At 38.2% G+C, this 22,197-nt stretch overlaps 1 protein-coding gene across 3 annotated transcripts in view; it reads right to left on the bottom strand.

Annotated features, from left to right (window-relative positions):
- Dlc1 (DLC1 Rho GTPase activating protein) overlaps positions 1-22,197 on the bottom strand; it is a 382,113-nt gene that overhangs the window by 357,503 nt on the left and 2,413 nt on the right. For all 3 annotated transcript variants that reach the window (XM_076553515.1, XM_042262901.2, XM_042262900.2), the window contains exon 2: positions 8,061-9,212. In XM_076553515.1, coding sequence (XP_076409630.1) covers positions 8,061-9,086 — 1,026 coding nt within the window. In that variant the 5' untranslated portion in view covers positions 9,087-9,212. The remainder of the gene's footprint in view (positions 1-8,060; positions 9,213-22,197) is intronic.

The following is a 22,197-nucleotide window of genomic DNA, read 5'->3' as shown; positions in this document are numbered from 1 at the left end:
GTCAGCTCTTAAAACATATACACAATAACATAAAGACTGAGCAACTTGCATTATGCCTTTAAGGATACACACACACACACACACACACACACACACACACACACACACACACACACACACACACACGTATGTGCTAGCACTCAATGAAGAAAGAGGCCATGAATTTGAAAGAGAGTAAGGAGGGGTCTACAGGAGGATGAGGAGGGAGGAAGAGGAAAGAATAAATGGTATCATTACACTGTAATAGAAAAAAAAAACTTTTGAAAGACTCCAAATCATTTGAGTTTGTTGCTTGTGTTTACCAGAGTTTTCTGCTTAATCTGATAGAGATGCAGCCCATGAGGGCTGCTGTGGTCCTCAAAGACTCTGGTGTACAATGACATGTCATTTACCTCTCCCTGCTCTGTCATTAGTGGAATCAACTTCATGTTTCTTGTCTCCTTGCTCTGCTGGGGGTCACCATGCCTTTGTGTTGACATGGAATCCTAGCTCAACCTTCTAAAAATTATTATTTTTATTTTTGTTTCTTGTTTAAGGAAGGACTTGTATTCTTTTTCATGCAATTGGCCAGTGTTTCTTTTAGTGTCCCATTTTAGCCTTTACATTTTGATTTCCTCTCTTACCCCTACTCTCCCTTTTTATCCTTCTCCACCCACTTTCTCTTTCTCTTACTTGCTTCACTTTCATTCACTCAGTGACAGCCTTGTATGTCAGCAAATAGAAACACTGCTTGAACTTTCCTCAAGGATTTAAGGGACTGTATGCCATGCAGCAGGAGGGCCCCTGCTCTGTGGCTGCTGATGGTGTAAATAAGTACACACATCCACGTTCTGCTAAATACTGAATATTCACTGAGTTCACCAGGTTGTATTTACTGTTTTTACTTTATCATGTAACTGTTTTCACAATTATAGCTGGTTTTAGAATTAAATTTGTGATGAGTCAAAATATTTGAGCCCCACCTACCTGCAAATATATTTGACTTTCTAGTTGTTTATTGGCATGCAGTTTCTTAATGGTCTAACACGATTTCACAAAATGTAAAACCATGTAGAAACAACAGGTGAAGAATTCTAACAGGAATCTTTGATCCATCTGTACCCAATTACCCTTGATAATGACTTTTCATTATCAATTGTAATACTTGACCTATAGTACATTAAAGATTTTAAGTCACAAAGACTCATGGAATAGAACCTGGTCAATACATATGTCTTTAAAGCCAGAAGGACTTTCGAGTAAAATCATGCTGTTATTATGACTTTGTCTGCAGACTCCCCATTCTTTCTTTTTTGTCAATTGAGATAAAACTCATTCACAAATTTTAATCTTTCCTCTAGTCCTCCTTTCACTCACCATATCTTGTTACCATGGCTTGGACCTTGGTTCCACCATCTTGGTGGTTTTAGTTTTTTTTGGTCCAATGTTACATTTCTTTCCATTTGTGCATCTAGCCTTGTACTTTGGTCCATCCTGTGACTTGTATAATTCAATGTCCTCTTTACATCACTTGCCAGTCCATGTGACACTTTCATAATTGCAAGTCTCTTAAGATGGAATTTCAGGGGACAGAGAGAAAATGACACTGGAGAGATGGACAGGCTTTGGCCAAATTTATGCACATTATAAAGACAGAATAATAAGAACATATTTCATTTTTATCAACCTAAACTAATTTATATATTATATTTTAGAAATATTTAAAGCACATTGCAGTGTGCAGTGTGTTTTGCTCTTGGATGGATTTTCTCTAAGAAATACTGTGGCATTTGATCAATATCACTTTAACATATGACATAGTTTTCTGACATGGAAAGCTAGGATGTAGTATGGAGTTAAAGTACCACACATATGTGTAGAATGCAATGGTACACATATTTAAGCTAGTATTCTTTTTACCGTGTGCTGTGATGTACTGGATTATATTAACATTAGGTAATATTCCTCAATATACCATGGTTATCTCTCAATCTAAATATTCCTATTCTTTCTTGATAATAGACAGTTTTAGGCAAACATGATTTTCCGTAGCACAGACTCTAGTTCTCAGCCCCCTGATAGCTTAGCATAGACATATAAGTAAATTCTAGACTATGACCTCTGAGACAAAAAAGATATGAATCTGTCTCACTTATCCTTCTGGCTTCAGAGGTGAAGCCACCCTTATCATTTCCCTGTCCTTATGATATGAATATGATAAAGATACAGGAGAAGGAAGAAGAGTGATAAAAGAGGTTTGACAATTGGAAAGCACAGAGCCAATATAGTTGCCCAGGCCTGCAGATATCTAGCTATCATGGACATGTGAAATAGATTGGGTTAGCCATTCTTGTGTTGACTTTTAGTGACAAGTGATCTAGTCTAAAGTCCCAGTAATAGAGCTTAAAAAGGAAGATTATGTAATTAGTTTGGATTTTTTCTTTTTCTTTCTTGTCTGTATATGTATGTAAAAATGTCTGTGTTCATGCAGGTGCATATGTGTATAAGCAAATACATACATATGCGTGAGAGTGTGTGTAGGCTAGAGATGACTGAAAGAACCTGAGTGTTCTCCGGTATCATTTTTTGAGCAATTATCCACTTTTTATTTAAGTTAATTTATTTTTACATTTTTATACATATGTATGTGTGTGTGTACCATCACACACATCAGGAATCCCAAAGCCAAAATCAGTTTGCTGTTGGATGGAGGGAGTTCCTTGGAAGTGGGTATTGTTGCCATTTCAAAGTTATTACTCCAAAGCAATACGTTTTGGAGTTTATCCTGCTTTGTAGTATGGTTTATGTCTCATCTAAGTGTATTAATAAAAACACATCCATACATTTCTTTAACTATACTATTACTCAAAAGCTTGGCAAATACATAAATGCTCTTTATGGAAGATGGAATTTGGGACTCTTTAATTAGTAAACCACCATCAATGACAAATAACACTAACTTTTCCAAAAAACCCCAACCTCAAGTCTTTCCCCATGTCTTTTCCATCTTCACATATCGTTTGGTTTAAGAGACCACTTCTTAGACTCTCTCCCGCCTCCAGACTTCTGTGGAATGCATCTCTGAGGACTGCTTTTAAGCAGCTGTCTCAGCCCAGGGTTTCACCCAAGGCTGTAAGGGCACTCAAGTCGTATGCCACACAGCCGTGTGGCTCATTCACTAATGTTTGCAATTCTCTTGGTTTCCCTTATATTTCATGGTATCAATTTCAATTCCATGGACTATTTTAACATATTTAAACTCAAAAGTGTAGTATTAGGTCCAAAGCTCATTGGCTAGGTAGGCTACGATGCATTCCTCTGTGATGGAGACTACTTATAAATTCATGTGTGTCTATTCCAGATATTACTGGGCAAAGTCATATAAAATAGTGAGCGTCTGCTACACCTTACGGGTTTTAAAAAGTAATGATGTAGATATGAGGCCCACCATGTCTAGAGGAGTACCAGGGAACATATTCAAGAGGTCACCCATTGGTTTATTTGCTTTGTTTTGTTCCTTGAGACAGGATCTTATTGGATAATGAAAGCTATTTTCATATCTCGCATCCTTCTGCATCAGTCTCCCAAGTAGAGGGATTTCAGGCTACCCCCTGCAGACTGAAGACTTTTGTAGCCTATTTGATTGTTTTTCTGTTTATTTGTCTGCTTTATTTCAAACTTAGAACATGGATTATACTCCAGTGAAAGAAAATCTATGCCCGAACATTCAGTGAAGAATTTGGTATTCTTATTTGGCAATCAGTTAATCAGCTGATTGAAATTCCTCACCTCGAATGATCTCACAGGCTCTTTTACATTTCCAACCTCTCTTCTTGTGTTATACCATGACTGAGAAGCAGTTTTAACTAGATAGATGGCTTAGCCAACTATTTCTGGTATCTGGCACCTCACATTGTACAGACAAGAAAAAGTGGTTCACACGCGTCCCTGCAAACATTGTTTCCAGTAAACCCTGTGGCAGAGACCTCTAATCCCAGCTATCCAGAAGGCTAAAGCAGCAAAACTGTATGATTGAGGCAGTCCATACTCAATACTACCTGAGCTACATAGTGAATTCCAGGTCAGTTCAGGCCAGTTCAGAGAGACTCTGTCTCACTCAATACAAACAAACAAACAAACAAACAAACAAAAAAAACAAAAACGTTAGGACTATAGCCTGGTTATACAATACTTGCCTAGCAGCTCTCTCTCTCTCTCTCTCTCTCTCTCTCTCTCTCTCTCTCTCTCTCTCTCTCTCTCTCTTTCTCTCTCTGTCTCTCTCCTCTATCTCCTCTTATTCCCCACCTTCTGCCTGTGACTCAGGATGTAAAGAACTCAGGTATTGCTCCAATACCATGCCTATCTCCTTCCTATCATGATGACAATGTACTAAACTATAAGCAAGCCACCAGTTAAATGCTTCTCTCTCTCTCTCTCTCTCTCTCTCTCTCTCTCTCTCTCTCTCTCTCTCTCTCTCTCTCTCTCTCTCATTTTTTGAGACAGGGTTTCTCTGTGTAGCTTTGCACCTTTCCTGGATCTTGCTCTGTAGACCAGGCTGGCCTCGAACTCACAAAGATCTGCCTGCCTCTGCCTCCCGAGTGCTGGGATTAAAGGCGTGAGCCACCACCGCCTGGCCGTAAAATGTTTTCTCTTATAAGAGTTGCCTTGGTTATGGTGTCTCTTTACAGCAACAGGACACTGACCAAAACATATAGTTTTATTAATTTCTAAACATATAGATATACTTTTCACTCAAACTGGAATATGCTATACTTACTAATTTGACAATAATTTTTTCCCAGATGAACAATACCATGAATATCTTGAACATGAGTGCCATGATTTTCACTTCATCTTGTGTGTGTGTGTGTGTGTGTGTGTGTGTGTGTGTGTATGTGTGTGTGCATGTGCTCTTGTATCTCTCTGTTTATGTGTGTGCATATGAGTGTAAGGGTGTACATGTATGTGGAGGCCAGAGGCTGATGCTAAGTACTTTCTATCACTCTCCATCTTTTTTTCTTTTCTTTTCTTTTTAAATTTCAGCTTTATTTTGTGTGTGGGGGTGTTATGCCTGCATGTATGTATGTGCACCAAGTACATGTCTGGTGTCCATGGAGTCTGGAAGAGGCATTGAATCCACTGGGACTGGAGCTAAAGATGGTTGTGAGACAACGTGTGGGTGCTGGAAATTGAAGCCAGGGCCCCTGAGATAAGCACTGAACAATCTCTCCAGCCCCAATTCTCCACTTTATTTTTGGGACAGGGTCTCTCATTGATCCTGACGTTTACCATTTGGCTAGACCAGCTGGCCAGCAAGTCCATGGGTCCCACTGTCTCTGGCCCTTGAGTGCTGGGGTTAAGGTATGCCTTGCCACACCTAGCTTTTTACATGTGTACTGGGAAATCAATCTGAGTTCTTCCTGTTTGTCTGGTGAGCACTTCACTGACTGGGCCATCTCTGAAAGCCCTTCACTCCAAGTCCTTAATGGCTGTATAGCATTCCATACAGTCCATAATAGTGACCTATATACCGATCAAAATTTAGGCTGTTTCCTCTGTTTCCTTTAGTTTTTAGTTTTAGTAAATATCTCTGTACATATTGTTTTATGTATACTTTTGTTTATTTTGGTACAATCTGAGCTGATTTTCAATTCATAGTTATTTAACCCTCATTAATAACAGGTAAAACAACAGTTATTACACATTTTTGTGGTGATATTGTGTTCCCCAATATAGTGCACCTTAATAAACTTATCTGGGGGGTCAGAGAACAGAACAGCCACAATATTAAACATAGAGGTTAGGCAATAATAGTTACAAATGTCTTTAATCCTAGCATTCCAGAGGCAGAGATCCATCGGAATCCCTGTGAGTTCAAAGCCACACTGGAAACAACCAGGCATGGTGACACATGACTTTAATCCCAGGAAGTGATAGCAGGAAGCAGAAAGATATATAAGGCGTGAGGACTAGTAACTAGAGCCTGGTTAAGCTTTCAGGCTGTGAGTAGCAGTTCAGCTGAGATCCATTTGGATGAGGACTCAGAGGCTTCCAGTCTGAGGAAACAGGAGCAGCTGAAGAATTGGCAAGGTGAGGTCGCTGTGGCTTGTTCTGTTTCTCTAATCTTTCAGCATTCACCCCAATACCTGGCTCTGGGTTTGATTTTATTAATAAGACCTTTTAAGATTCATGCTACACATTTTATTTCTAATGGTTTCTATCTTAGCCACGCTTTCTACAGCAAATTTTGAACCTGTATGTTTGCATTTAATCTTCTCATTCGAAGGCAAGCCAAAAGGTTTTAATGCTGCAACACTTTGGAGTGTTGAAATGCTTAAAATAGAAAATTTAAATTAGAACCTGCAAATGAGATATAACTACAGCCTTCAAAGTGCAGTCTTTAGCAGTATGTCGAGGAGCAGATTCCTTCCGGCATTCCTCATATTGATATCAATGGCCAACCATGAGCATATGTTGCAGGAATGTTCAATGTGCTGGTAGGCAGTGGGACCAGATTTATCTTATTTTAGGGAGCTATGCCATAAGTCAGTTAATATTGTCTTGTGTCATTATTGCATTCTCTCCAACAGATTTGAGAGGACATATGGAAATTTCTGGAAATGAGACCTGAACATTCCAATCATAACAATTTAATGGAGCACTGACATTTCAATACAACTTACACAAGGAAGGGCATGTTTGCCAGAGGCACAGAATACTGTAGGTACACAGGCTGAGCATATCGACGTCTGCGGTAATGCCCTTGAGCTCATTTCAATGGACTAGTGATACACTACTGATGAAGTTTGTTAACAAAAACCATAGTTTATGGAAATAAGAGAGACTTGGAAAGGTCCCCTTTCAGACAGTAGGTGGGTAGCCCCAGTTCAACAGAATGAAGAATATCTACTTTAAGTTTTGTAAATGTGAATTTATGGATTAAGATTACACCAGGAGAGGAGAAGAAAAGTATCTTTTCAAAAAATTTTTACTGCACAAAGTGTTCCAGTCTTCAGGGTTTCTTCAACTGCAGCAGAAGAGTGATGGGAGAAGAAACTACCAGATTTACATCAGTTTATGGATGTTTAAAAATATACATAAAGGAAGCCTGCAACCTTGAATAAGAGTTCAATGCTAACTCAGTCATGTAGGGCCACCCCTGTACTTTTCTGATCTGGAAGATTCCTCAGGGGAATCCTTAGATTCATTCAAAGGGGCCTTGGTATAAAATAAAAATGAATGTCATGTACTGGCCCTTTTCAAGGAAAAGGCATAATGGTGTGTCTATTGATAGTGGATGTACTAGAGTAACATTTAAAGTACATATAAGGTATTGTCTTTCCATATGGACAGGATTATTTTGAATTTTAAAGAGTTATTGTACTTTTAAATTCTGTGTATATGTGTGCATCTGCATGTAGGTATGTGCAGATAAGCACAGCGGCCCACAGAGGCTGGGAGAATGCATGGGATGCCCTGGAGTTGGAATCACAGGTAGTTGCGAGCCACTGCTCATGGGTGCTGGGAATTGAACTCTGGTCCTCTGGAAGAGAACCATATGGCCTTATCCTCTGAGCCATTTTATCTGTCCCAAGTTGTTTTTGTTTGTTTGTTTTTGTTTTTGTTTTAAATATGTGAGTGAAAATGACTAAACATGCTTTGGAAAAGAAAACAAGGCCAACCAAATGAGACAAAATTAAGTACACTTCAGTATTTCTTATAAAACTTACACGTCATTTTCCAGAAGGCCATGAACTACAAAGTGGCAGGCTGTGGGTGGTGGCTAATAATTTCCAAGGAAAGCAAGCCATGTTGATTCCTATCTTGAAACAATTTTAAAAGGCCGCACACCAATACAATGTTATTAGTGAAATAGTAAGATCATTATATGTCAACTCTCACATATCTCCATAATCTTATCAAGTGAATGGTCTTTAAATTGTATGGGATACATAACGGAGTCCAAACAAAACTAAACTAAACATCTGTGCATCCTTTTCAGCCCAAGAAAATTTGTAAGTAATGAAATAAAGATATTTACCAACATTTCGAAAGCCAGATGATCTACGCGCGAGGCTTACCTTTCTCTTGCGCAGTCTGACCTGATTGTCTACGGTCTCCTGGGTGGTCACGGGGCCCCTTAAGTGTAAACACTGCATGCCATGGTCTGGGTTGACCTTGAGAGGGCTGTTGTTTTGATGTTCTGAGAACCCAGTCTTCTGCAGGTCATTTTCTGCTGACATTCCACCAGGGCAGGAAGGCGGCTGTAGAAGGCAGCTTCCGAAATCTGCTTTCAATAATGGCAGCCCTCTGTCTGCACCAGGAGCAGCCAAGAGCTCTTCTTCTACTACTACGGGGTGGCATGTTTTTTCCTGTTCCTCTTTAGAGGAGTCTGGTTTCCTTCGTTGTTGAGCGATTACCGCAGAATTAAGCAGCTGTGTCTCGGGTGCAGTATCTTCCACGTTCAAAGAACTGAATGTATTGATTTGGGGCACATCTTTTGTTTCATCTGAACTTATATCCTTACAAAGCTCCAGGCTTTTGCTTACAGCACCAACACCTTGTCTTTTGCCTCTTTCTTCTGCTGTAGAGACATTGGCTTCATCTGCTTTCCTCCAGGAGTCACATGAGTCTTGGTGACTTTGCCTGATGGACAATGCCTTCATGAAGGAGCCTGCTCCTTCGATACTACGTTGGCTGTCCCTTGCGTGCCTTTGGGGAGTTGAAATCTGTGAATCATTGGTGAGGTGGAGATCAGAATCAGTATCCTCATCAGAAATGTGCACTAGTGTCTCTGTGCTGGCTTCCAGAGACAGAAACTGCTCGTCTCCTTCCTGGCTGCCGCTTTCATCCACCTCCTGTGAAATGTGACCCATTGGCCTCCCAGGAAAGTCTCTAGGCTCTGGCCCACAACAGCAGTCTGGTAGAGAGGCACACTTCTCTTTCTGGTCCACATTTAAGGTTGCATCTTTTTCCATACTTGCCTGCAAGCTGTCGGATGCCAGTCCGTGGTGACATGCTATGTCATACTCATCAGAATTAAAAGGCTGTCCAGTCTGTTGGGTCACATGCTCTTCCCAGCTCCTTTTTCTGATAGCTACAGACATGTCGCCATAGCTTAACAACAGACAAGGAGATGCATTCCGTATGACGCTCACCTGGGATGGAAATTGACCAAAGATGATTTTGAATTCATGGATCAAGGAAGAGAGTGTGTTCTGCCATTTTGTTGCCTGTTAAAAAGTTTGAAAATATGCTGTTATAGATACATTTCCAAGGTAATAATATTTCATGTCAAAGAATGTAAATCTGTGCTATTAAACAGAGGTAGGAAATAATACAAAGTCTTTGCTTGATAGACTTAATGGTTTTCTTTCTCAGAATCAGTCTAATATTAGAGAAAAAATTGCATTTAGTATTTTTAGTGAAACCTTATCAGTACTTAAAAACCAATTGGGCTGGTTTATTAGTGAATGAAGATGTAAGTACCAAAACGTTTTAAGCTCCATTAAGAAAATATTTGAATTGCAATACTTAATAAAATTCACTGGAAAAACTAACTTCTTGCTCTGGCTTTGCATGCTTTCCTGATTTACTTTTGTGAACAAAAGCCATTAAGGAAATTGATTTGCTGTTTGGTTTGAACTGAAACAAAGGCCACCAGGGAACTGGTCCTGCAAACTTGAGCAACAGAGACAGCATATGCAATACATTAGTGTGTAAAAGAACTCATACTGGTTCTAGTGACCAGGATGTCTCTACCCCAGGGTATAACAGAGAAGCAAAATAATACAGTTTAATTCATATTAACTCACAATTCATGAATAAGAAAGTATGACTCATTCTATCATAAGGCTTTAGGCTTTAGGATAGATATTTCTATCCTTATATTCATTTTCTGCCATTATTAATATCATGGAAATATTGTTGAAGCCTAATATATATATGTATTCAAAGCAATAGATTTAGGACAAGAGCCAATGTTTTAAATTAGATCGAGCTTTCAAGGGCCAGGCTCAAATAACCAATGGAGTTCATTGTCTCCACAGAATTATGATATTTTAACCTTCATCATACTCTTCCCTCATATTTTTACTATGTATGAATTCTAACGCCCCGTGAAGCAATTCGGGTGAACCAAAAAGGAGATGTGAGCATAATAAGACAATTAGATCCAGTCTTCAAATACTCAAGTCTTACTCTCTTTCCTTATAAAGATGTTCGTACATTTCTGTTAGGACTTGGACCATACAGATTTAAGCAAACAGCAAAATCACATGTAAGGAAAGGACAAAATGTAAGAACTTCCCAGGTCTGCATCCTCTCTCTTGAATTATTTAAACAAGTTAAAGAAAACAAGCTTTATCCATGTTAAAGTCAGCCTTCTAGAACTGACTAACTCAAATGTCAATCTACAGTGGAAACACATTATTAGACTGTGAATGAAAAATCCCACTGAAAGAGCAGACAGTTTTTAGTTTCTGCTCTGCACAGGAACTGCCAGCATATACTGTTGCCCTCAGCCATAAACCAGATTAACTGCTAGGCTGGCTTCAATCCCATCTTTTGAAAAGGACTCTGACTCCACACCAAAAATTTCAAGTTATTCTAACTAAGCACATGCTAGAAAGGTAAATAGTCACACCCTATAAAGATGGATGGAATTAAGATGTGCTAGCTTTTTGGTACCCTGGTAGGACCAAATATCCTTCTGGATACTTTTTGATTCCTTCCGAGGTTTGTGGCCATCTTTGAAAATGGCCATCATTCATATTTTCCATGTTGGCATTCACCTTGCACTGAGAAGAAAAATATAAAGCCTCTGAATTCCATGCATAAGTCATTATAGTGTGGGAGGCTACGGAAAGTGGAAAAAAGACTCAGATGCCGGCCAGAATGTTTCTGCTTTCATGGGCAAATTTGGGTTGTAATAGGGTGGTTCTGTTTTAGATGCTTTCTTTTCTTTATTTTTATCCAGTGTAGAAGGAACAGGCTAACATAAGAAATGCCAAGTGGTATTACTGTGCCATTCCTAAGCCCCATTTGGGTTTAGGTTGAGCTTGAATTCTGGTTTCATTTCTTTCACTAAGGAGAAAGACAGTTCTTTGAGCTCCTCAGAAACTTTGAGCTGAATCTGAAAAATCAATACACAGTATTTTTTTCTTCTAAGAGCATATGATAGTTGTAACTTATTCTACTCAGTGCTTCTGTCATATTAAAGCATGGTAGTTCAACAACTTCTAAGATGATCTAACAACACACAGAGGGATTGTAAGTTAGTCAGGTTAACTATAGTGTAACTGTCCTCATTTCTAATCTAGGCTTTCAGAGTATTTTAAAATCATTTTATGACCCTATGCTGTCTAAAATATTTCCTACTTATTATTATGGACAACATCATTATATTTTCAACACTATTCCACAGTCTGTGGCCTAAAGTATTTCATCTTCATCTTTCCTATGCACACTTCTTATTTAAATCCAGATTTTTTAAATTTTATGGTTAAATCTTCCACTTAAAGCCAGGGAAATTATTAATAAATAGAAGCATTGAGTTATTGGCACCGCATCTAAGCACACCAGCCCAGTTTTCTAAATTATCTGAACTGACTAAACCCATACTGTAAGATGGATTCTTTTTAAAAAGCCTGACTTTCCCTAAGGGAGTCTATCTCCAGTTGTTTTATTTAAAATTATCTTCAAAACCGGGGACCACTATTCCACACATTTCTGTTACATTTCTTTCCTAATCCTTTTCATGCAATTTTATTCAAAATGAGCTCAGCTGCTGAAGATTTGGATGGAGGGTCTGGAAAAGTGTAGGTCATTCTAGGGTGTTGATTTTATGAAGTAAATTTCCATGGGGATTTTTACTTATGCAATGCATGTGTTCAAGCACCGCTGTGTCCATGTTCCTAGAGACTCTACACACTTCTAGTCATGCATATGTCCTAGAAAATCCTCATGTGGTGTTCAAAGCTGCTTTCTGTGGTACTATTGCATAGCATGTGTAGACAGGAAGTGATTTCTGTTGTTTGGTAATTTTGTACAACTCCTTAACATAAACATCTCATATAAGTTAGAATTAAGCACCATTGAACATTATAGTATCTAAAAATGAGAAGTGGAGACATTCTAGTTTGAGAATCACTGACCAATCTGTCATGTTAAGTCCTCACACTGTAGTTTACATTTACTTCTGAAATACACACAGTTTGTAATTTGCTTTTCCAGTTAGAGGAAACTTTATTATTGTCAGTTGTACATGATGCAAGAAGAAGAGGAGGAGGAGGAGGAGGAAGAGGAGGAGGAGGAGGAGGAGGAGGAGGAGGAGGAGGAGGAAGAAGAAGAAGAAGAAGAAGAAGAAGAAGAAGAAGAAGAAGAAGAAGAAGAAGAAGAAGAAGAAGAAGAAGACGACGGCATAAGGAAAGCCCCTATGTGGCTGGAACAGTGTGTGGTAGTATCCAGTGGAGAGCAGTACAAGAACAATCACTATTAAAACCTCATTTACTATTTAAAGAATGGTAGACATTGTGCTAAATGTAGAGAATAGAAATGCAGATATTATATTCTGTCTTTCTGGTTGCACCTTTTATTTTATATATGATATTCATATAAACAAAAAATAGTAGCATCATTGATAGATATGAATATTGTGAAGACTCTCACACCAGTTGGGAGCATCATCTTTCTGCTGTCCCTTTTCTTACCTCTCTTTTTTCTTTAAAAGAATAGAGTGATGTTGGGTATGGTAGATGCACTAGATAAATCCTCACAGAATGAAATCTTCTTTGGTTCATTTTCTGTCTCTACAAACATGTAGGCCCAAAGGTAAGCTTGATAGAGTTTCCTACTTGATGGAGGAAATCTTTCCTCTGCTTCCAGAGACTTACTATTCTAGGACACCCTTTGGGAAAGGTAATGCACATAGTGACAAATGCTGGAAAATTATTTGAGTTTTAAAATTCATTAGCAATTATTTTAATTTCAAAAATCACAGAAAGTGACCATTCCTCAGGAGCCCTTCATAGAAACTGGAGGGAATCTTTTCTTCAAATACGAGCAAAGTACATCATATGCATGTGTGAATGGTTCCTAGTAAAGTCCATTATTCTGTGTGCTATCTTTCTAAGATTTCTTTTTTTTAAATTTTGAAGTGTGTGTGTGTGTGTGTGTGTGTGTGTGTGTGTGTGTGTGTGTGTGTGTATTTGACTGCTAGTATCCACAGAAGCCAGAAGAGTTAAATCTAACTGGAGCTACAGATAATTGTGAGTCATCTGATGTGGGTGCTAAGAATCAAAGGTGGGAACTCTGAGAGAGCTATACGTACTTTTAACTACTGAACTACCTCTCCATCCCTCTGGGTGCTAATTAAGAAAAACAGACAAACTTCTAGGACTAATGATGAAGTCTTTAGAGCAAAGAGAATCATGGACAATACGGTAGAACAAGAGAATAAAAAATGAGTACATTCAGAAGCATCACTGTGAAATTTCAGAATGTGGGTTATATAAATAAAATATCCTTAATGCTTTCAGAGAAACAGAAGATTGTATTAGAGGAATTCTGAATGAAGATGGTGTCAGGTTTCTCAGAATGAACACTGGAAATAAGATGGCAAGCAAAGACGTCTTTACAATCTTGGGTTGGAATTTATTTCTGCTTTAAAATATATTTTTAGAAGTGACTAGAGAGATAGACAAGGCAACAAGAAAGCCAGGAATTCTGTGGAAATGTCTCTGTAGTAGAATTTCTATGATGGAAATTCATATAGTCACTTTCTGTAAAAAAAAAAAATGACTCTACGAAAAGCATCTTTAAAATGAAATGTAAATGTGTACACTGAGATGAATTGTATAATGATGAGAGACAATTTAGGTGTAAAATTATTAATAGCAAGAATTACAGAGAATATTAGAGGAACCAGTTATTATCTCTAGGAAAAACAGTTTTATCAGAAAGGAAATGCAATCATACATACTACACAAATAATCTGCATGTTGTGTACATAGTAAAAGTAACACAAATAATCAATACTGACTCAAAAACTAAATACAATGGGAAATGATCATTTTTAAAGCATAGGGTTTTGTGAGGGGTGGGGTCAGAGATATTGGAGGAAATAGAGAAAGGTCCTTATTTTCTATAGTAAAAATTAAGGGATACTTTCTAAAATGGAAAATACATTATGTCATAAATTTCTATTACTGTTTAGAAATGTGGCTGTAAATATCAGAAGAAATAAACAATACAAACATAGAATATGATTTTAGTTGGATATAGGAAAAAATCTATTGCTGTAAAAGCTTCCTAAAATGTGTACCTGTACATATATAGAAAGAATTTAAATGGAATTACTCTATAATGGGATATGGGGATGGACAATATCTTTACTAGATACCATAGGCTTGCAAATAAAGAGCTCAGTAGCAGAAATGTGTTATCTTTTTTGGAGTTGTTGGCTGGTGGGTTCTCCTAGATCTCCAAATATTACAGGTTATTGCTACTGCTTTTGGTTGTTCTCCAGAAGTTGATGGTAAGACTACATTTGCTAAAGACACCACATAACTAGAATCATAGAACATGAAGAAATCAAGCTGTTATTGACATGGAATCTTCATTCCTATTGTCTAACTTATATAGTGCTGAAAAGGTTATGCATTTGACTACAGGAGAAAAGTCATCAACTGTCTTACTCTACTGTGCACACAGTGAGCTATAATATAGTCCTGTCCTGGTTAGATATGCAACAGTGGCATAAATATCGTGGGAGTAACCAAACACTTTCTGATTGGATTTCAGTGCCACTGTGCAAGATGAAACCCATACTTAGTTCTGCTTCTGGGGCCTAGGTAGGTCATGGGCTTAGGGGAGAACCTAATACTATTATTCTGAGAAATGGACATAGAAATTAAACTGATTACTAATGATTTATCATTATTCTAAAATAGTTTCAACACGAATCAGAGAAGAAGTATTTTCTTTGACACTAGATTGTTATTGAGATAGCAAACACCAATTGGTCTTGCTTCATGGAATAAAAGACTAAAGACCATGGGGTGTTCAGCCCTAAATGGGACATCTGTATCCCATTCCTTCCTGACAAGGCTCAAAAGTCATCAGAGAAGAAGAGATTGAATTACTGCAAGAGCCAGAAGTGGTAGACAACTCTAAGGAAACAGTGTTTTTCTCAGCCAACAGACAAGTTGCACGTATAAATCGACAGCAGCTGTGATAGCATGCACACCTGTGCAAGCTGCAGCCAGACACAGTGCCAGCGCGGAGGGTGGAGGTGACGTGGTAGTCACACCTGTAAACAGTCCATGCCCCCCACACTCTTAATCAAATTAGAATAAGTCAAGTAGACAACTGTTTAGACACAGACATAACTGCACTTTAAATCAGTCCTTCGAGTGCACACACTCATTAATGTCAAAGTTAAGTCTTCATCACAGCGAACGAGTGTGGAGAACTGAGGTGGGTTTTCTTGATGAAAGCATGAAAGCAAGAATTATCCAGATTTTGATTTTTGTCACATCTGCCCATTGGAAAAAAAAAATGAAGAGGAATGCCTTTCAGGACCAAACTGAAATAATTTAGGCAAAATGCTTATGTTCAGAGAAAACTAATAGCAGATAGGATTTTTTTCTCAATCCTTTATGTGAGTACACAAACAACAGAAGCAACAACACATTTCTAAGCAGAATTTCTAGGAGTCTCACAAGGCAGCCAACTTCCAGTAAAAGAATTAGTGCTTTCTTCATAGGCAGTCACATCACTGAATCCAAAGTTAGAGAAAGGCAGAATTGGGTTGTAGGAGAGAAAACATTTCAATATAGAATGCAAAGACTTAAGTCCATATGATGTTGGGAAGATGTCCTTACGTTAACAGCCGTTTATACCTTAATCTCTCACAGAACCATTTCCTATGTACTTCACATAATTATTATTTTAAGATTTCTTTAATTGAAATAGAATGACATTGATTCCCCCTCCTTTACCCTCCATCTAGCTCCTCTCTCAACTCCTTCCCATGTCCCACAGACTCTCAAGTTGATATCCTCTTTTGTTTTATTATATTTATTACATTTGTGTGTGTACACACATATATATACAACCTGCTGATTCCATATTTGTTGTTAGTGTGTTCATGTTTTTAAGGTCCACCAATCAGCATTGGACAACCTATAAGGGGATTCATCTCTGGGAGAGTTTAACTTTCTGATTCCAGCTGTCAACACCATCCCAGAAAAATCTCAACTGGACACAGTGCAGAGATCAATAGACCATGTGGAGCCTAGCCCCAACAGATACATCTATACTACAGCTCCTCCATCTATGGCTCAGGGAACACTGTTGAAGAGGGGCTGGAAAGATTGTAGGACTCAGGAGACCAGGAAGTCTGCTGTGAAACAGTCTTTCCTAGAAACGGCTGCATAAACAGACTGGAACAACACTAATATCAATGGGTATGTAACCAAGAAGGGGGGAGATGTCATGGGGCCATCCCCATGACAAAGAACTTCAGCCCACTTACTGTCACATACCTTAATGCAGAATGGATTCATTATGCCTCATTAGCCGTTAGTAAGAAACATAAACTCTTGTTAAGAATCTTTATTGGTAAATTGCTCCATAAAGCTAAAAATACAATGTATGAGATGGCTTCCATGTCTCCATGTCTGGAGAGCCTCAAAAACATAACTTTAGTAAATTATAAAATGAGCCACCTAAGACAGGAGATTAAATAGCCCATCACTGTTTCCAAGAGATTCTTCGTCATAGCTGTTAATTTTGGGTTTTTTGGAAGGAAAACAAAGTAGGCACCCAAATTAAAACTAGTAACTTATTTAATGCATGCTTTGGCGCTTCTCCTGGATTTGGAAAGCCTTTTCACATCCTTTGCTCTCAGAATAGACTTACTCCAGGAACTAGGAAAATTTGAAAATTAACCCTTTCAATCAACTAGAAGGCCACCCATTGGAAAAGAACAGGGTGTTGCAAAATGGCAAGCTATTATTTTTGAAATGCCCTATTTTTACCTTCAGGCTCCTGAGCAGGGTCTAATTTCCTTGCAGGGAGGAGTTGAGACCTGGTAACATTTGCTTCATACCCACTTTAGAGCTCAGGGCGGCCAGTTTTGCAAACCCTCCTAACAGTTTTCGTAAGCATCCTACACGTAATTTGAAGAAATCTTGGAACATTTCATGATATTTTCCCTGCTATCATGAAGACAGTTTTGGGAGCATGTAGCTTCTAAGAGATCCCAGAATTAACAATCACAAGGAACAATATGCCTTGTGGAAGCAGTACTTCCCAGATACCTGCATTTTGGTGGCTTTCCATGCATTTCCCTTCCTATGTAAATACTTAGAAGCATGCTGTGCCTTAGTTAAATTTTGAAAATGAACTTAATGGATAGTAACTTTATGTGAGCCCTTTTTCTAGAACAGTGGTTCTCAGCCTGTAGGTTTTGACACCTTTATATCGGATACACATTTTTTTTAAGATTTATTTATTATGTATACAATATTCTGTCTGCATATATTCCTACACCCCAGAAAAGGGAACCAGATCTCATTATAGTGGGTTCTGGGAATTGAACTCAGGACCTCTGGAAGAGTTGTCAGTGCTCTTAACCTCTGAGATATCTCTCCAGCCCTATATCGGATATTTTTACATTATGATCCACAACAGTAGCAAAATTACAGTTATGAGGTGTCAATGAAATGATTTTATGGTTGGGGGTCACCACAACCACAACATGAGGAGCTGTATTAAAGGGTCACAGCATTAGGAAGGTTGAGAACCACTGTTCTAGGATGTCTCATATCAGTGACCTTACTCTCAACTTGTTTCAGGTGGAATTTTTCATGTAATAAGGAAGAGTTTAGAGTTAAGCTTGATGATTGCAACTTGTCCCATCTCACCTTTGACTAGTATTCACCAGCAACATGTAGTTTTGTCTCTTTATAAAAAGATATTTCTGTCCAAGGGACATGGGCTATAATGCTTTATCATCATCATAGTGCGATGTGGCTTTGCTTCAAGTGGCCACTTTATTTTTAGCTTGGTTATCATTTCTAGGAAGTCTCTTGCAGTAGAAATAGACATAACTCAGTGTATAAGAGATATGGTGCACACCGCACCATAGACACAGGTGCTTAGATAACCAGGTGAGCACAGGAAACTGAACCTTTCGCTGTTCCTTAGGCACAACCTTCACTGAAATCAAGAAGAAATTCATGGGAATTAATCTCTTCCTGTCTCCTCAGTATCCTGTCAGGGGCCAGCACTTTAGATTTCAACTTCTGCCTACTGTATGTAATATGTATAATTTCATCTTAGTTATGTATCTATGGATACACATTTGAGCCAGTTTTTGTCAGTGGATGATTTTCTAGATATCGATGTAATATTATAGACATTAGAAACTTCTGATGATATGGAGAATAGTAATTATAAAAAAGGTTCCATTTATCAGACACATAAAATGGACCAGGTACTCTACTGAGTGTGTTATATTTGTAATAATACAAATACCCTATAAAATTACTGTCATCGCTCAATTTTATAAAGAGAAACACTGAGAGAACTAAGTATCTAGTTAAATGTTAAGTAACACTTCAGTAGGCAGATCCCCCCTTCTCTGTCTTCTCTGTCTCTCTCTCTGTCCCTCTGTCTCTGTCTCTCTGTCTCTGTCTCTCTGTCTCTGTCTCTGTCTCTGTCTGTCTCTGTCTCTCTCTCTCTCTCTGTGTGTGTGTGTGTGTGTGTGTGTGTGTGTGTGTGTGTGTGTGTGTGTGTATGCATGTATTTGTAGGCAAGATATCTGTTAAAGCATATTTTTCCCTGGAGATTTTAGTTGTTTCTTAAATCATTTGAACCTTGGTTTCCCCACATCTACAATGAGAGTCATGAAAAACTGATAAGAAAATAATAATGAGTTAGTATGATTTAGAAAAATAAGTAGAACACTTAATTGAAAGCATATTTCAGGCACCCATTAGATGCAAAGTGATGCCGGGGAGAGGAGGAGGAGAAGCCAGGGATGATTTCATGAGGATTCCTCCAGTTGCAGAATCATAGCTGAGTATGAATGGGAATTACCCCTTGCCAGCTCATGTTATTTCAGTATAGCTGCGTTAGATCAAAATGTGCATCACGGTGATTCGAATCGAGGAGCCTCAAGGAGCAGAGATGGATCCAGAGCCAGTGTTCTGAATTCTTTATGATCCTTGCAGTATCCTGTCCTGTGTGAACTGGAAAAACCACTAGCTCCCCTCATGCTGGCCTCATATAAGCTCTCATTTCAGACTATTTCTGGAAGCTCGTACTTCTGGATCTTAATGAATTGTAATGTCATTTTGTAAGAGTGTTGTTAACCTCTGGCCTCAGCTTCTGATGACTTCTGCCAACCACTTATTTTTCTTCCCCTTTAACAAGTGTTACTCTGTCATCTCAGGATGTCCAGGGAATAGGGTAAAAGTCCAACTCTCACATATTAACATTCTGCAACCCTGTTTTTCTCCTCTCTCCCCTTTTTCCCGATCCATTCCACAATTCACTGACAAACAGGTATTGACAGTCCTTAGTGAGTTAGAGATATTTTTAGTTGCTGAGAATGAAATAAACTTCCTAAACTTGGTCTCTGATCTTCCTCTTTTTTTGACCCTCCTATTAGCTGTTCCAATTTCTCTTTGATTTACCTGGATTGCATTGCTAAAACACTTTGAGATTTCATATAATAGAATCGCTTGGAACATGCAACCAACTGTTGCTGTCATTTCTGCTCATTCATGTCAGCTAATGGGAAACTTCTTATGATGATATCTGTATGCTGTACTCATATTTAAAATTTTGCTCCTGCATTTGCTTCCCTGCCAATTCTTTCCAGGGTCATGTATAAACTTTGCAAGGTCATGTATATAAGTTCCTTTTTATCTATTGAGTAAAGCCAACCTCCTTCAAGGCAAATTTCAAATGTCTATAGTTTGCCTTCATTTTGTAAAAACTTCTTGGAAAACTAAGCCCATGTACTTCTCACACCTCTTAAGATGACAGGCAGTTTAAAGCCAGAGAAGATCCATAGTACCATAGTACCACAATACCTCAAAGCTGATCAAGAGGGCCATTTCTCTGTAAGTTTATTTGGTTTAAATTTTTGGCTTTAAGGAACTACTCCCATGTATAGCAGTTGATATATTTTTTTCCCTATTTAGCTTTTCCTCAAAATCATAAACTTAACTATGCAATGCAGCTTCACATGGAGGGGAATATGGAAAATATGGAACCCAAAGACCTCCAGTGAGAGCAGAGATTGCATGGTATTGCAAGCGGATGGGTGGGGCACCCTCCTGAGCTACAGAAGGAATGGTCTGGTGGGTAAAGATGCCTGCAAGTCAAGAGGGTTAGAGTTGTCCACAGTCAGAAATGGTGATCTTTATGCTTTAAAAAAATCCTATGCGTCAACCATGGGTCATTTATTACCTAGGACCCCCACTATATTAAAATCATTGTAAGAAGAGTTTTCTCATTGCAAGACAATACCATTTTTTCACTTTCCAAGAAGAAACCAATAAAAAAAAACAAAACAGAAGACGTCTCAGAAATGGCCCATTTCAGACCATTTTTAAGCTCATGAATCCACTTATCAGTAAATAAGATTTAGCATACCCTAGGAACTGGCAGCAAGGTGTATGGTATGGAAAGGTTTGCAAAGGGCTAAGGAAGTCTGCTTTCTATAAATGAGAATGTCCTTCAGAACACAGAAATAGTCAATGTTCTCTGTTCATTAGACTCTTATGATCCTGCAGCAAGGTACCCAGGTTATTGTAATGCACTGTGATGGCTGTGGGGGAGAGTTTTTAGCATTGTAGGTGTTAATATTAGCAAACCCCTAAACCAAAAGCAAAACAGTCCCATGATATATATTTTAAGGCAATGGTTTAAGGTAACGCTTTTGGGGGTTCAAATTGCCTTTTCACAGGGATTGCATATCAGATATCCTGTATATCACATCTTTATATTTAACATATTTACATTACGATTCATAACAGCAGCAAAAGTAAAGTTATGAAGTAGCAATGAAATAATTTTATGATTGGGGTCACCACAACATGAGGAATTGTGTTAAAGGGTCACAGCATTAGGAAGATTGAGAACCCCTGACCTAAGGAATGGATACCCATTAGAAACAGAACATTTTAGTTTTATGGGAAAAGCTTTCTCTGGGAAAGCACACTGCTACAGCACATATATGTTGTCAGAAAGGATGTATGATGCAGACATAGCCAACCCCCTCATTTGATGCTGCTCTGGTCAGCCCTGATATAACGTAAAAGAGGTGAAGAGGAAGCCACTAGAGCAATGGTTCTCAACCTGTGGGTCACGACCCCTTTGGGTTGCACATTAGACATTTACATTACAGTGCACAATAGTAGCAAAATTACAGTTGTGAAGTAGCCACAAAAATAATTTTATGGTTAGGGGTCACCAAAACATGAACTGTATTAAAGGGTTGCAGCATTAGGAGGGCTGAGGACCTTTTATTGAAACCTTAGAATAGATATCGGGAACAAAGGTTGAAAACAAATTGTAGAATGCACACGTACATTTTCTTATGGACATATAGACTATTGGTACTTAGAATTGGAAATAAGCTGCAGCAATATTTAACTGTGATAATAGAAAAATTCATGAGAGTCTTGAGACAATTATAATGAAGGAAGGATTGTAAAATTGCTTCTGGAAGTCATTGGTGGGGATAACTTTTTATTATGCTCTTTGAATATAAGTATATGAAATGAGCAAGTTCTTTATTAGGTAATTTACTTGAAAGAAACACTAGCCCTAAATGAGTATTATTATAGCATATGGATTGGCTTGCTTAGTGTAAGAATAAGATTTAACAAAATAGTCATAAAGCAAGTAACTACTTTAAAGTCTGAGTTGAAAGCATAATAAAAATAAACCCTTTTAAGAAGTCTTAGGCATTGAGAAATTGGTGAATTTGAATTTTTTTAAAAGAAGAATTCCAATTTCCTTTCTGAAAAGTAACCTCTGATTAGATGGACAAGATCATACTTTACTGTGCGTAGTTATTATTTTGAGAACAAGGTATAAAGACCATAACACATAAGGCAGAAGACTGTAATTCCCTGTCATTTCCTCTACTAGTCAGCAGTGTGACTCTGGACAGGACATTTTTTGAGTGTTATT

The sequence above is a fragment of the Peromyscus maniculatus genome, chromosome 17 (assembly GCF_049852395.1).
Source record: "Peromyscus maniculatus bairdii isolate BWxNUB_F1_BW_parent chromosome 17, HU_Pman_BW_mat_3.1, whole genome shotgun sequence".
Classification (NCBI taxonomy): domain Eukaryota; kingdom Metazoa; phylum Chordata; class Mammalia; order Rodentia; family Cricetidae; genus Peromyscus; species Peromyscus maniculatus.
Note: the sequence above shows the minus strand (reverse complement) of the source record. Positions and strands in the feature narration are given on the sequence as shown.